Raw genomic sequence first — 16,464 nt, 5'->3', positions numbered from 1 at the left:
AATTGATCCGACCACTCACTAAATAGTCTGGCGATATCACGAACAGCTTCGGTTCAGTACATACAAGAACAAAGGCCATGAAGTACAATACAACATAATTTCACAATTTTAAATTTAAGATTATTCATAAATTGATTTAAATATGAAAAGAATTTCATAAAGTAACTATCTCATCCGACCTTTTATTCATAAAGTAATATAGAAAAAAAAAATTTCATCTTAAGTTGCAAAATCTGTAGTAGACGTTGAAATGATGACTAAAACTGGAAACCGACGGAGAAAGGTTTCGGGTCAGGCTAGATTTGGTGGCCCTAGACAGTCCGCCTTCTTTCTGAAGTGATGGCGTTGCTGAAATATAAGACAACAATGAAGGGCGGGCAGATAATTTTCTCGCCGCAGAAGCAGAAACCCGCCCTCTGCCTTCCGCCACACGCACTCCTTGCCGTTACCCCGGATAAAACATTTTCTTTTCTCTCCGTCGCTCTCCCTCCTTGAGGATTCGGTGCTCAAGCAATCGACAGAACCAAGAAGCAAAAACAAGAAGAAGACGAGGGAACGAAAATTCCAATGGCGTTAAAGTTGCGCTACGGAGCCAGGTTCGCGTTCGATAAACGCATCCTCTCTCTGTTTCTCTGCCAGTTGATGCTTCGGTATAGTCTCGTATAGTCTCATGCATTGTTCTTGTCGAATCTCGTGGTGGAAGATACTGATTATTCTCCTCTCGACGCTCCACACGAAGACTCTTCTTCTCTGTGGCAATGAGTTCTACTCGTTTTTGAAGTTTGACCTGTGAAATTAGGCGCGCGCGAACGAGGATTTCGATTTAAGGGGCGGTGGTATAAGTTTTCTTTCACGTCCATCCGATACATTAATGGCTGCATTCGGTGATTAAGCGGTTCCTGGAATTATGGATGTGGTACGTGTTCGATGTGCATACGAAAAGAAGATTAGAGTATTGTGAGCAATGTAGGAAAGGAAGAAGGACACTAATTGTGGTTGGGTTGATGCTTATTAGTGTGCGGGAGTGAGGAGGAGAGGAGTAATAGAGGCTGCTAATGTTTTAGCTAGGAATTGCCTGTAAAGACCACCACATTATGGTCACAAGATATTCGGCTGTGCCGGAAAAAAGAATGATCTATTACCTATGGCTTCCAGGATGAGTTAGGGAACAACACATATCGTCTTGGATGAAACCACAACCCTCTCATGCTTTGGCGGGAGGAAAACTAGTATTGCTAGCACCCAGTAGAGTTCATCGCTATCTGGGCAAGCAAGATTATCTTGGAGGAACTATTACGGTCAGGATGATAGAAAACAACAACAACAGGTCCATTCTAGGAATTGGAGTAACAAAATAATATAAAGGAATAGCATCAAGCTTAAGCATAAACATGATATGTGTGTTTGAAATCCTTTCCTCGATAGGGTGCCTTTTAAGTGAGATACTGAACAGTTCCAAGTTTGCGTGCAAGTTTAGGTGGGGAACTTTTGGTTGTGTCAGCCAGAATACGAGTCAACTCACAGTTTCCTTTGTTATGGGTCGCAATTTAAGCACAAATCCTTTTGATATCATTTCAAATTTGCGAGAGTTCTCTACATGTCACAGGCCCGTAGATAACTAGGATTGATATATGTCATGCGAAACAGTAGATGAGAAGGACTTCCCAACCAACTGACATCATGTGTAAGGGTCATTTGTGGATTGGCTTTCTGTTCACGTCTGTCCTGTTTACCTTCTGGAATATAAACCAACGGACAATACCAGGTCCCTGGTCTTGATCTTCCATCTTTCCAGGTAGAAAATTTTCATTTCAGTTTCGTACATAGTCATAAATACTGTTTTTGTTTTTTCATGAGTTGATTGGAAAGCTTGTTTTGTTGAAAAAAATTTCTGGAATTCAGAAAATAGAAAACTATGTAGAAATAATAAAGAACATTATGAATTTATGATCTTTCTACTAGTGTTCTTAAAAAAAATTGATAAAAAATCAAAATAAAATATTCAAATGTTAAAAGAAACAAAAAAATTTTTTTTTTGAAGAACCTCTCATTGCAGGTTCAGCACCACTTTCTCCTGTCACAATTGGTTAGATCATGCATCTCTTATGTTTCACAGGGAGGAAAGGTAAAAAGGTATTAGCATCAACAATGATTGCAGTGAAGTCTAGATGATCTTAGTTTCACCATTGGCCCAAAGTATATATTGGATATCAGGATTAACTTAAATGACAAGATTTTGCTGATATAATTTAACATGGTCATTATTACTGTAAAGAGAGATAATGCTATCATTATTTCGTATCTTAAAGCAATACATGGTAAAAAAAATTCCAAGAAACAACTAAATGTCCTGTAAATAAAGTATAGAACTTGAGAGTTGAGAAATAGAGGTGCATCTTTAATGGAAAGTGAAGGCTTGTTCTAAAACATTAGATCATGTTGATGTCATAAACTGCACTACTTTAGTATATCACTAGATGTCTCTAGATATGAGGATGATATCTGCATTTTTTTTAACTGGTTTCCATCATTCTGCTGGTTTCAGTAGTTCAAATCCTCAAATGGCACCAAGGGTGACAGGTTTACATTTTATCTGCAAGGAACTGTTCCATCTGAATGGTCCTTTTCACCATAAGGACGGAAGAAGGTGGAGATGCTGTTTGAAGCATGGGCCACTTATATTTGATACAGGGAGTTTTTTTGGTAGCATGGTTGGGCCATGTAGACGATATTCACGTGTTACCAAGGCTAGAAGGATGCCTGTGTGGCTCCAATCTGCTCCTTCAGATGATGGTTTAGCAGTTAGTGGAACCTCTGCTGCAAACCCCAGAGATGATATGGAAGAGATGCGGATAAAGTTAAATCAATCATTGCAAGGCGAAGATTCTAGCGATGGTCTGGTTCAGTCCATATATGATGCTGCAAGGGTTTTTGAGTTGGCTATTAAGGAACATAGCCCTGTCTCAACCATTCCTTGGTTTTCAAAGGCATGGATTGGTGTAGACAAAAATGCATGGATCAAGAGTCTTTCATATCAGGTCAGAACATTAAACTTGTTAAGAGATAATATTTATGTGTTATTTACATTTGACCCCAAAGAATGTGAAGCTAGAGGAAATGAGGCATTTTATTGTTACCCTTTACCTTTTTTTCCTTGTTAGTGAAAAACTGTCTGCAGAGTGATCGTTAATTGTATCTAGGGCTTTTCACTGGTACATCAACATTAAGAGAGGTGGTTTTCAACCATGTTGTTCCTGATTGGATTCTTAGAGTGAGAATGTGGTTTTAGGGAATTACTGAATTGCCAAATGGATTGCATTCCGTGTCTGCCCTCAAAACATGGAGCTGGGCTAAATCAATCACTGTCTGTCTCTTCCCAAAAATCTTGGCCCAGGATGTCCACTGGAATTCCTGCCGATTGCCTGCCCCTAGGCCCATTGAAAGGGAATGATGGAATAACAAAGAACAAAGCCTAATGACAAGATCATCATGCTTTGACTTTTTCATGTCATTTTGTTTCTGCTTCTTGTCATATTTATGCATGTGAAGCTTCAATGCGAGGCAACGAAAGGATGCAGTTTACATTTCATTTCAGCCTCTTGTTGATGCTAGTTAGTTGTGTTTGGAAACTGTAGGCTGGCAACAATGAGAAATGTCTTTTTGAAGCTTCTGATTGATAAACTGTTGCTTTAATTTTCTACCGCCAAATGAATGTCTTTTTGAGAGAAAAAGATTGGATATCAATCTCTGGAAGGTTCTTTTATTATTTGGATGGCTTGTTTTCCCAGGCTGCTGTTCATTCTTTGCTGCAAGCAGCATGTGAAATTGCGTCTCGAGGAGATGGAAGGGACAGAGATGTTAACTTGTTTGTTCAGAGGAGGTATGCACGGATTATAAGTGGTTAGCCCTTGAACATCGTGTTGTTTATTCTGTAACAAATTTCTGGAGTTGAGAACTTGAGACTTACTATTTTTCTGACCTTTTAGTCCGGTAATATGGTATTACCAATTAAAGCCATTGGTTCTTGAAGGTGAAATTACTGATCATAGTGACAAATTCCTTGCTCTATGTTGGACATGTGATCCTTTTGAATGTCCTGGATATTTAAAAAATTCTCTACAAATACTTTATTTGTTTTGTCAATGTAGTGTCCCAGACTCGCATGCTTCTCACAACATTCTTTAGTTTCCATCATGAATATCTTATAAGTTGTTCAAATTCCACTGTCGCAGTGGTTAACATTCTTGAACACAAAATACATTGACATTCTTATCTATGTATTTGCAACTATTTCAGATGGATGCAGCAGTGGATGCAATGATTTGTCAATTATTATAAAATTCAAATGCAACACACATTTATTATATATTTATGTGGCATATACATATATAGAAATAGACACACAATCACACATATGTATATATGTGTACAGTAAATGCAATATGGGAGTCAAACTGGAAATTCCTCCTATGCATTATCTAGAGCTGATCTGTGCTGTTCTATATACTTCCTCATGTATAACTAAATATGTCATACTTTTTCTTACGAGAACAGAGGAGGATGAAAATGTTAGGCTTTTAGAATTGCTTTGTTTTCATTCCCTGTGACTTCATTTTATTCGTTCAGCGAGGCAGATTCTAGAGCTGCTTGTTACCCTAAGTTTGAGTTTGATATCCTTGGATATAAGACCCAATGTGATTTGAGATCCGTGCTGCTGTGCAATCCATAACTCAAACAATCAATGGATTTTTGATCTACGGTTTTCCCATCTACGGTGAATGCAGAAACTGTGTCTCTGTGGTTGGGGTATGTTTTGGACCACAGATGCGCAGATCTTAGATCTGCATGGTTCCCAAATCACCTTGGAACTTAGATTTGAGGCTTTCAAACATAGCCTAAGAGACACTATGGGTATGGTGAGCCAGTTTTTTCTGAATAATACTAGATTCTGTAAAGTATGTGTGATTTTTTTGCCACTTTGCCTATACTTTTATGTTATACATTTTGCACATTTATCTGTCCCTAGTCTAGAATAACTAGAAGTTACAGTTGGTTGATTGGTCTTAGAATTTGTGTGCAGTTTGTTGAGACAGTCTGCTCCTTTGGAGAGTGTAATTACAAAAGAACTTTCTGGGAAGGACCAAGTGGCAAGTGAATGGTTCTGGTCACAGCAAAACCCAGTGGTTATGGCAAGTTATGTTAATTATTTTGAAGCAACTCCTCGCTTTGCAGAAGCAACAAAAGTGTATGCTTCATTCCTGAACTGATACTGTGTCTGGAAAATTTTAAGTTTTTAACTATATAGGTCATCAAGGTTTTGTTGTTAATGAGTTCTTTATCTTTCATTGCTCTACAATGATGCAGAAGCAAAAAAGGTGTATCATCCTGTGATACGACTCACGATGTGTCTCTCCTAATGCTTGCACTGAGTTGTATTGCTGCAATTACAAAGCTTGGACCAGCAAAGATTTCCTGCCCCCAATTTTTTTCTCTTATACCAGATGTTACTGGAAGATTTATGGAGAGGCTTATTGATTTTGTTCCTATAGATCAAGCTTATGGCTTTATGAGAAAAATAGGATTGCGCAGAGAGTTTCTTGCTCATTTTGGTCCTAGAGCAGCAGGTTGCCAGGACAATCTAGATAAGGACACTAAAGAGATAGCTTTTTGGGTTGATCTTGCCCAGAGACAGCTGCAACGTGCTATTGACAGGGAAAGAATATGGTCAAGACTCACAACATGTGAAAGTATAGAGGTTGGAGATCATGATTTTTCTTGGAAAATCTTGTTCTTGTTTCTACATATTCCCTCAATGTTGATTGTATTTATTGGAAAACATATACTTGGCATTTTCTACAAGTTGTTACCATTTTTTTTATTAGGATGATATTTTGAGTGGGCTTGAAGTCATTCTTGTGTCCATAGATGCCCGTCTTTGTCTATTTAAAGTGCATGGAGAAGGTTTTTCATGAAAGCACAAGGGAAATCTATCTCTTGGGAAATAACACATTGAAAATAGAACCTTGTGAACAATGAAGAAGGCACTTCTCTAAAAATTAAACACAAAGGAAATATTGCAAACAATTGAATGCAAGTCTTTAGTTACAAATGATAAGTGAATTTTCATTTTAGAAAATCAAGTAACAAATAATTACAATAGAATGCCCCTGCTCTACAATCTGATGGAGCTGGTTTGCTTGCACATGATTATGATGGGTAAATTATTTAATGACTTTGATTGTTTTATGTGTTTCAAACTTTGGTTGGGTTTTCTCATTAGAGAGCTTATGCTTATTTTTTGCATAAGCAGTGCGTTCTTTCCCAGCTGATGGGGCAAACGTGCATGTGCTAACTGCAGGTTTTGGAAAAGGATTTGGCGATATTTGGATTCTTCATTGCGCTAGGAAGGAGCACAAAGTCATACCTTTCAACTAGTGGTGTTGATGTGAAGGATGATCCTGTTGAAGATATCATAAGGTTTTCTTCAGTTTTGAGAAGCTTTAGTATGTGGTTCTTTCTTTCATTCGCAATTTTGTTTTTGCTTATTTTCCTATGGGCTATGTTATATTGTTTTGATGGCCATTCTAGGTATCTAATTGGTGGAAGCATATTATATTACCCTCAGCTCTCTTCCATAAGTTCCTATCAGCTTTATGTCGAGGTCAGCTATACTCTATGGAATCTTTTTTGCTCTCTTAGCAGTTTCTACAGTTTGCTTACTGGCATTGTTGCAGCAACAGTGTAACTCAAATGTCTTTCTTCTCCTATTAGGTCGTTTGTGAAGAACTGGAATGGCTTCAATTCTATTCAAATAGTTCGGTTGCCTCAAGCCATGAGCATGAAGAAAATGAATGGCACAGCCAAGGATGTTCCAAGAAGGAGGCTATCGTGAATGCCCTAGAGACATGCTTCCATTGGTTTGAGAGCTTTATTAAATACAGCTCGTGGCTTGAGAACCCTTCTAATGTTAAAGCAGCAAGGTTTCTTTCTAGGGGGTAATTCATCTTGGTACACGCTTGGTCAAAAGAGGCAATGTTTCCAATTACTTTATAAACCTACTTTCTCTTATCTTTTGCCTGACTATATGTCTTTTACTTGCAATGCTTATTTATTATTTTCGCAGACACCAAAAGCTAAACCAATGCAAAGAAAGACTGGGAGTTTTAAAGTAAGTTACAAGAGGTCCCCACATTGATTTTACCTCTGTTTTTTTGAGTTGCACAAAAATAATTTTCATGAAATTAGGCAAACTTGTCACTTAACCTTCTGTTGGGTTCCTTTCTTTCTTTGACTGCAGGGGAAGAACATCCACTGTCACTACTCGGGATTCAGGTGCAGCTCTTCGAAGTGACTCATTAGTTGAGCCAGATGGAGAATCATTTGAACAGGCATGCACAAGTTCTTGGTTTTCCACTAATTTGGAAAATGTAATTCTTGCTCTGTTTTCATTTTTTATAAAACATGTCTCTCTCTCCCACTTTCTCTCTCTGTTTCCAAGGAAAAACAGGAGAGGAAGCCATTGATAGTGTCTTGTTATACAAACTACTTAAAAGCATAAACTTTTTATATGGAGCGAACCAAAAACTTGATCAATTAATGAAGATTTGAATATTCTAAAACTTGATTAATTAATGAAGCTTTGGATATTCTTACCCAAAAAAGTTACCGTTGCTTTCCTGAAGATCATTGACACATTTAATTGTTTAATAAAAACACCACAGGCATTGCAGAGTGTTGAGGAAGCTCTGAAGCGGTTAGAGGAGTTGCTTCAAGAGCTTCATGTGAGTAGCACCAAGACAGGGAAGGAACACCTTGAAGCTGCTTGCTCTGATCTGGAAAGGATAAGAAAACTTAAAAAGGAGGCTGAATTTCTTGAAGCATCATTCAGAGCCAAGGCAGCATCACTTCAACAGGTTTCTTACAAATTTAAAACCATTACTTTCTCTCAGTGTCTCATATGAGCTTGTAATTATGAAATATTATCTTCCAGACTTTAAATTTGACTGTGTGGTTTTCTTCTTATATAATTTACCTATTTGTGTTAAACACCCAGATTCTTATCATACTAGCACGACTTAAATTTTTTACTGCATAATTGTGTTCAAATTCTGTGCTTAGGTGTGTCTGCATACTGCAGGGTAAAACACCTCATACATGGATGATTACTTTTACATGCACGAGTTCTTAGTCTGTGAATGATTTGGATTCATAGCAATGGGGTTGCAACTATTCCCAGATTGAGTATAAGGGTTTTATTATTTTTTTGCTGTAGATGATAACTCTTGCCTGGTGTCCAGTGTATACACCTGTTCTGGATCCAAAACTTTGCATCTCTAGTAAATAAAATGGCAGCAAATGGCTTTAAAGCCGCACATTTGCCCATTTGTTAGTTATGTTAGACTTCTTTTTGGCTTATGCATATTATTTGGTTTTTGGGTCTCAATCCATTATGGATTCATTATCCAGATCTCCTACTTTAAGGGCATTTTAGAATTTAGTGACCTAATATATCTTACATACAAACTATGCTGCATGGACACTTCAAAAAACATGATATTTCAGTGTTATAGCCATGTCTGACACTGACACTAACATCGACACACATCAACATGCCTGGGACGTCATTCTTTTTGAATATGAAGCATGCAAAACATAACACTTCTTTTGTTTTTTCCTTTTCTTCCTTCCCCTCTCTCTCTTCCCTTTTTCTTTTCTTCCTTCTTATTTTCCCCTCCCTTCACTATATTTTCTAGTCAAGATTGACTCTCTCTCTTTCCCCTCTATAAGGCTATAACAGATTTTAAATATCATTTTGTCATTTTCCTTTTAAAATTTGTGTTTTTCTTTTTACTCTCTCTGTCTCTTTTGATATATATATATATATATATTGGTCATTCCTTGGCTTGGCAAGCTCCTACACAATTTGTGGAAGGTTTTTCTCGGATCACAACACTGTTGATAAACTTGTTAAGGAAAGATTGCCCATGGGTCTTTATAATAAGGTAGTAGTTGAAATGGAGTAACTAGATTTCAAGAAAGAGTGCATAGTAACAAATGCTGCATGTGGCATTAGCCTATACATTTCCATGTATTCTTTGAGTATCATTTGCCTCTTTGTTCACGGCTACTTACATTATGAGCATTGATTTAATTGTGTTGTAATGGTGGTTAACTAGGAAGAAGAGGATGCTTTACGAAGTTCAGTCAGTAAGGAAGCCCACTTTGGAAATATAAACGCTTCAAAAGAGGATAATATGGTGCTTAATAATGAGAAAGATAAAGTTACAAAGAGGTACAGTACAACTGTCATTTCACCTGCATCTTATGTCATTCTTCCAAACATATTTAAATTTTTGCTATGTAAAAACCTTCATGTGAAAATCAACATATTTGCTTTTGTCTTTTCTCTTGTCGTAATCATCTTAATCACCTGTGCCAGTTTCCTCATAATTTTCTCTATTTCTGCCATTTTCTTGTACTTAAATATCAGGGCTTTTCATGACTCTCGTCGTTTGTGGAGCTTCTTTGCACCACGATCAAAGAAAACAGGATTGGAATTATTGGCAACAAAATCAACTGTAAGTGCGCCCTTGGTGTGCTAATATATATTTTTTTTCGTTCCTTTCAGAATTATTAGTCAATTTTCCAAACTTTCTATATTGTCCATTTAATTAGTTCTTATATCATAAGACTAATAACTTTTTGAGTGGACTTTAGTGGCTTTAACATTAGAAGTTAATGAAATAATTTCAAAGAAAACATATGATTTATGCATTCAATTTGTTAGTTCCATTGTGCTAAACCACATGCCTTTTGTATTGTCATGGCACATACGTACATGTGTGCATATATATGCATCCATGATTACATGATAACGTATGTGTTTATGAAAAAGTATGTTGGTCATGTCTTATTTAGCAAAAACATGTACATAAATTAGTTGTTTTGACACATAGGGGTACTTTACGAGGTAAACAATGGATTAGACTGCAGAATGACCTGATGGTGAAATTCTCAAACTTTTGCACTTAAGTAGTTTGGTGTAGAGTATTCAGTATATTTGGGTTGTAAAGAAGCATTGAAGTACAAATTTACAGAAACACATGGTACATGCACTTACTTTATTCTTTTCTTGTGGTATCAACTATTCTATCAACTGTCTCAACTTGGACTTTCATAAATAATGCACCTGGTGTGCATATGCTTGCGCAGTTGGGACATAGGAGGCCACCAACTCAAAGGTACCTTTAGGTGATAACATGGTTTTTATGTAAGACATTGTGTAACCCTCATTTGGATATGTTATAAGTAGCCTATTTCTTTTTATGCTGTTTTCAGATCACGTGTTTGGATGTTTTGATTCTTCTTTTAATGAACATATATAAGTTTAGTATTGCTAGTGAACAAGCTATATCATGTATCTCGATGTAGAGAAAAATGTGTATTTGCTTGTGACCATAGCCATAGATGTTACAATATTTTCAAAAATATCACGATATTAACAGAAAAAATGAAAACAAAAAGAAATGGGAAAAATACACAATATTCTGAAAAAGCGTAAAAACCAATTTATCACATTTTTATCACATTTTTTTGGGATTTTTTTTCGTTTATTTATTTTTTCAATATTTGTGTTTGTTTTTTCAACTTTTGTTTTGTAGAAATACGCAGCGGAAGAAGAGAAAGAAAAAACGAACACAGGATTTACGTGGAAAACCTCGGAACGAGGTGAAAAACCACGGGGAAGCTCTAACCTAGGGGCAAAACCGCAACCCTAGGAGTCACTTAATCAACAATTACAATAAGTGATTAGAATAAAAGAGGGAGGAAGAGAGACCCGCCTAGGGAACCGAGCCCGTCCTCAGTTCCCGTGCCCATGGGTACCGGGTCCATATCCGGACCCGGTTCCCTATTACACGGTATTCTAACATGTTTCATTGTTTTATCTCCTCTTGTTTTAGGTATTTTAATGCGGCCTCCTACATGCAGTATGATGCTCATCACTTTATCATTTTTATTATTTCATCTAGATATTTTTTATATCTTCTTATTAGTTTTTCATTTATTTTAATTTTCACTTAATATTTTGATTTTTTTTGAAATCTCTGAAATTTTCTTGAGATTTTCCTGGATAAAACAAATTTTGCCTAAACATACCTGAGAAAAACTTCATCGATAAGAACTCTAAAATGACATTTGTGGTTATGCTTGTGACAACAAGAAGTTACAACTGTTGATTCACCGTAAATGAAAACTTAGTTATTGCTGGTGCAATGTGAACTTTCTTGGACTTCTTAAGATGCATGAAATTATAATTTGATAGCAGAGCTCCTGGTTGCGAATTGGTTCCAATTCCAGTGTGATCACATTCATTTGAGTAGAACTATTGTACATATACATGGTGCCTCCCCTACAATATTTCATAAACATTTTTGTTTTCTAGGTTGATGAATCACAAGTATCTGGCACCACTATTACTGGAGATGTTAAAGCCGAAACCAATGATATTCTCCGTTTTGAACTTTTAAGAAATGAACTGATTCAGCTTGAGAAGCGTGTGCAGAGGAGCACCTCTGATGCCCAAAATGAGGAGGTACATGAGGAAAATGAGTTGAATGGGTATAGAATCTCAGCCACCTTTTAGCCCTGTAATGACATTCAGAAAATCTCTTTCAGGATGAAGAGTTTGTCAATGAAAGTTCTAGTGAAAAACTTGTGGCAGAAGCTCCAAGCACGGCACCAACACAATCAGAGAAGAAGGAAAGCATCATCGGGAAATCAATTGGCAAGATCAAGGAAACTGGAGCGGTATTATACTATTCATTTACCTGTTCTTTTGATAAAGCTTGTCTTGATCACATTATATTCCTGTTGCATGTTACACTGGGAAAGTGAAGTTAGCTGAATCCTTGTTTCAGTTAACTGGCTTATGTTTGCTGAGACCTGGTTTCACTTTTTGCCTATTGCTAGCTAGCCCAATAGATACCATGTGCTTGTCTTTGTTTTTTCAGTTACATAATTGGACTAAGATCTAGTTACATGGATTTAACCTTGTTTTATATTTGTTTGGAATTTTGGACCCACTTGTAAGGCTTTTTCCCAATTTATTTTTCTCAAGGTGCAGCTTGATATTCTAAGAAGCTGGCCAGGTGGGTCTCAGGCGGGTCTGTCTGAAAGGGCTTTTATGGCCTTAGACCAATTGCAGCTTTATTAAAGTGTCTCAGCTGCTGTCGGGTAATGTAATTTTCCACTTGAAACATGTCCATAAAATTTGGTTCTAAGCTCCCATCCACCTGGATGGGTGGTTCAGCTTAAAAGTTAATGAAGTTCAAGAATTTAATAATTGAGGCGGGTCTCTATTGTCATAATTTGGTACTGCTCTGCCTCTCAATATTATGCTCACCAAAATATAGGTGATCATAAGAAGAAACAGAACTAGGTTTCAATATTGCTAATAATACACCTAAGCTTTTTCATGGTTAAATAAAAAAGCCCAAAAAGTTATTTCCTGATAAATATTGCTAATAATACACAAAAGTGCCTTTTTCCTCATAAAGCACAATCATACTAAATGATCTCATTAGAGAAAAAGAGTAAGATAACTTTACAATTCTTATCATTCGTAAAATAGATGGACTATGGAGCAAGAGATGTTGAATTACTATGAGGCACAAAAGTTGAAGTGCTAAAGAAAGATATGAGAACCTTATGGCTAATACGAAGACAGGACTAATTTGAAAATATTTTGTCATTTGACTCATTAACTGGCCTTAAGTTGAAGAAAACCAGTGTTGAACTCAGGGAGATGTGTCTCGACCTAGGGTGCGAGAAATTGCATGTTTTTGACAATATTGTAATGTTAGGTTCATTTGTTTAGTTCTGTCAAAATTTAAAGTAAAAAAAAAGCTTGTGCTTACCTTTTTGTGCTTTCATTCATATACCAGGTAATAAAAAAGTATGAAATGGAAAGGTTTTGTTCACTGGTTTTACTGTTACATGAAGTAAAAACTCTGGATATTTTTGTTTTCCTGTTGGATGAATGGCTCACTTAAGTTGGTTATACTATCTAGATTTTGCTAACTTTATGTGATTATGTCCTTTTTTTTCCGTCTCTTTGTTGTGTCCAGTGCCCACTCCGTTTTTTATTTTATATATATGTAAAATGCTTGTATCATAATGTTCTTTTATCTGCTATCATATGTATGTGTGTGCATCTACAGGTATCCATGAGTCTGTATTTGTCTAAGACGGCTATATGAAGGGTAATTGTGTATCTTTTGTAAAAGCAGGATGTGTGGCAGGGCACACAACTGTTGGCCATTGATGTAGCAGCAGCAACAGTCTTACTCAAGAGGGTAATTACTGGCGATGAAATTACGGAAAAGGAAAAGAAGGCCCTTCAGAGAACTGTAACAGACTTGGCTTCTGTAATACCCATTGGCATTCTTATGCTTCTACCTGTGAGTATCAGAATTCCTATGCTTCTTTCCTTTTTCCAGGTATTGGAAAATGGAATGTATGGAGTTACTGCTTAATACAACTATATGGTGTTCCCTGTAGTGCATTTATGCCTCGTTAGGGGCTTGTTTCTAACCATTGCTTATGCTTTTCATTTATGTACTTTGTTCTCATTATGAAAACAATGGCCATTAACTTTTTCTCATCTGTACTTGGTGATGCCTTCACTAAGAGACCAAACGTTCTGCCTTTTTCTAACCATTTAAAAGTTGAAACTGCTGCTCTTCTTAGTTTATGTGTTATTCAAGAGATAATATGGAAGTTTTTTCTAGCTTACTTGTATCCATATCCGATCATGGTAGAAAAGGATGTCAACTCCAGTGGTTCCTATACAAGTTCGGAGCTTTTATTTTATAGATGGCCTGGTCATTGATATCCATGTACTGTTTACTTAGGTTCCTTGGTGGGTTCATCAGTGGTGTAAAATTTTGCTTTCATTGTAGGTAGGCCATAATAAACTTCCAAACTTGAAGCACATAACGACCTGAATGGTGAAATGAAACACGATAAAATCTAACCAGTAACCTTGTTGCTTTATCAATTAGTTTTCTCCATTGATCATACAATGATGCTAAATATTGACATTGATACTTCTAATGGTGCAATCTAAGTGTTCGAGTCCTCTTTGTTAATGTAAAATTTAGGCTTCCTTTTCAGAACTTGTACTTTCTCGTTTGAGTTTTATTGAATTTTGGTATATAACATCTAAATATCACAAACATCTTATATGACTCTGTTTGTGGAAGAAACATGCATGTGTGTGTGTACTGTGTACATGTTCGTTGACTCTGTGTTGCTTCTATAGATTTTTTCTTAGAATTACTTGTTTGTATCTTTCATCCCTCCAACTTGATATTTTGACTGCAATAATTCAATATACAACATCAGGCCTTTATCATCGGTTGGTACATTGACTGAATGTTACCATGAAACTAAATCTAAATCAATGGGGGCAATAAATTTCCGCTGCTTGGGAATTAGTTGCGGTGAGAAGAATTGCATGGAGGGGACTTAAAATTCCTACATGTCATGAAAGGAAATTAGATGCAGGTGGATCAGAACTGAGTGAGGCCAAAGAGGAATAAGGCAAGCTTATGTGAAGGGCTTGTATCAATGGTTAAGGATAAATTATACCAAAATTATTCACTTTTGGCATGTGTAGCTACAGCCAGGCTCTTATGCTAGTAGCCAAGCCAGACATTTTAGTAGTTCAATGTGAGAAAAACTTTCTCAATTAAGATGCATGTGTGTTTTCATGTTTTGGTTGTAGTGCTTGGGTCATGCTTTTAATACTTCACATGCCGAAGTACCGGAGATTACATTTATTACTTTTTCAGGTTACAGCAGTGGGGCATGCGGCAATGCTTGCTGCTATTCAAAGATACGTGCCAGCACTGGTACTTGAACTCTTTCTTTCTTTATCTGGATGTGCATAAACCCAATGCATTACTGGCTCGCTGACCTGGGTTTTGTACTCTGCAGATACCGTCTACATATGCACCAGATAGGTTGGATCTCTTGAGGCAACTTGAAAAGGTGAAGGAAATGGAGCACTCTGAGCTTAATGCAGATGACACTGTTGAAATGGATAACTTAGCAAAGGACCCACCTGATGACTGAAGTACCATAAAGTCGCAGGATGGTTTGAGATAATGGTGATGCTATTATTCATTTTCTCCAGAATTTGGAGCATTTTTTAACAATCTTATATTGTTTAGTTGCTCATCACTATTAATATTTTTCTGTCCCGCTTTTTCTTTTGGTGGTGGATGTGTAGGTTGCCGCTGTAGTTTGAGCATGGAGTTTTCCAATGGAAAGCATCACGGACTTCAGGAGGCTGATAATTGCTCTTGCTACTTTATCATCAGCTGGAGTTGATCCATGCTCAGTCAGATGAGATGTGGCATCCTTTGTAAATTCTTTTGTATTAACCGATCTTGTACACAGAAACAAAATTTTGTTTTCTTGAAGACTTCAGCCATAATATTGTTGTCTAGGGGCCTTTTATTTGTCCTCATCATCAGACGCTGTTGGCTGGCAAATTCACATGTATAAACATGCTCTACCAAATATGAAATCCAAAATTTACACACTAAAAAATAGAAGAAATTCATTTCAGGAAAACGATTTCAGCAAGTTTCTTTTTAATTTGGTTACTGTGCTGTATATTTTTTTGCCTTTAGAATGTACTTACTGACTTTCAGGGGTCGAACTTGGGGCCCTGATTTTGATGAATTTTTTAATGATGTGAGTGCAAACTGCAGTCATCTAGAAGTAATCTACATTTATGTTTCTTGCATCTTCAGCCAACCGTTTGATTGACTAATGGGATGTAAACAGTAGCAAGAGCAGGTGGTAGGCCCTTGTTCCTATTTTCTCTTTTTTGGATGTCATCATAGTTAGTTTATAAGGTGGGCAAGGTACAGCCACTATATATTTTCGAGAAGATGTATCAAGACTGAATTCTCATCATTGCACGTATGACCAAACTAGCTATGTAATTCAGTATTCCTTGTTTGTTGCCAGATTATGTTCCTAACAGAAGGGTTCTGTAATCATGTTCCTTTGAATGGGATGGTGGTTTTATGGGGAGCCCTGTTCTGGAACAGACTTTGCCGGGTTGTCTCATGGGACAGGAGTCAGGCTCAGGTGGCTTTGGAGATGCACCTTCGCATTGAACTCTTAACCTTCAACGTGAGGGCTTTTTCTAACCAGGTGAATGGAGAAATTTTCAGCATCGTGAACTCTTTTGAGATTATTCAGGTTCCATTGCCCATGTGATGCTGTTCTCTTCCGAAGCTTTGCCTGGCTACATTATCAGACAGATATGGCGATTCCTTTCCCAACTCAGAAGCTTATGCATTGAGGAATATTTTAATTTATTCCTTGTTTACAAATTAAAGTGCAAATTCTGCTACATTTACATTAACTACGGCACTGCTAATT

General features: G+C 36.9%; 1 protein-coding gene across 2 annotated transcripts; it reads left to right on the top strand.

Annotated features, from left to right (window-relative positions):
- Positions 1-420: 420 nt before the first annotated feature.
- On the top strand, positions 421-15,803 carry LOC116259598 (uncharacterized). 2 transcript variants are annotated; one of them, XM_031637458.2, is made up of 19 exons: positions 421-596; positions 2,546-3,038; positions 3,789-3,880; positions 5,081-5,245; positions 5,365-5,755; positions 6,359-6,477; positions 6,589-6,661; positions 6,772-6,995; positions 7,124-7,168; positions 7,298-7,427; positions 7,722-7,913; positions 9,177-9,292; positions 9,491-9,578; positions 11,444-11,593; positions 11,677-11,808; positions 13,290-13,460; positions 14,856-14,915; positions 15,001-15,173; positions 15,296-15,803. In XM_031637458.2, the coding sequence occupies exons 1-18, from the start codon at positions 568-570 to the stop codon at positions 15,136-15,138; spliced, it is 2,808 nt and encodes a 935-aa protein (XP_031493318.1). In that variant the 5' UTR covers positions 421-567; the 3' UTR covers positions 15,139-15,173; positions 15,296-15,803. The 2 variants fall into 2 exon arrangements, with proteins under 2 accessions (XP_031493318.1, XP_031493332.1); XM_031637472.2 differs by having other exon boundaries at positions 422-596; positions 7,298-7,388; positions 15,296-15,798.
- The last annotated feature ends 661 nt before the right edge of the window (positions 15,804-16,464 follow it).

The sequence above is a fragment of the Nymphaea colorata genome, chromosome 1, assembly GCF_008831285.2.
Source record: "Nymphaea colorata isolate Beijing-Zhang1983 chromosome 1, ASM883128v2, whole genome shotgun sequence".
NCBI classification, from domain to species: Eukaryota; Viridiplantae; Streptophyta; class Magnoliopsida; order Nymphaeales; family Nymphaeaceae; genus Nymphaea; species Nymphaea colorata.
The sequence above is the reverse complement of the archived record's forward strand: the minus strand, read 5'-3'. Positions and strand labels throughout refer to the sequence as shown.

Coding starts and splice junctions, on each gene's coding strand:
- LOC116259598 (XM_031637458.2), top strand. CDS start 568: ATGGCGTTAAAGTTGCGCTACGGAGCCAG. Junction 9,293..9,490: donor AAAGATAAAGTTACAAAGAG/GTACAGTACAAC, acceptor CTTAAATATCAG/GGCTTTTCATGACTCTCGTC. Junction 9,579..11,443: donor TATTGGCAACAAAATCAACT/GTAAGTGCGCCC, acceptor TTTGTTTTCTAG/GTTGATGAATCACAAGTATC.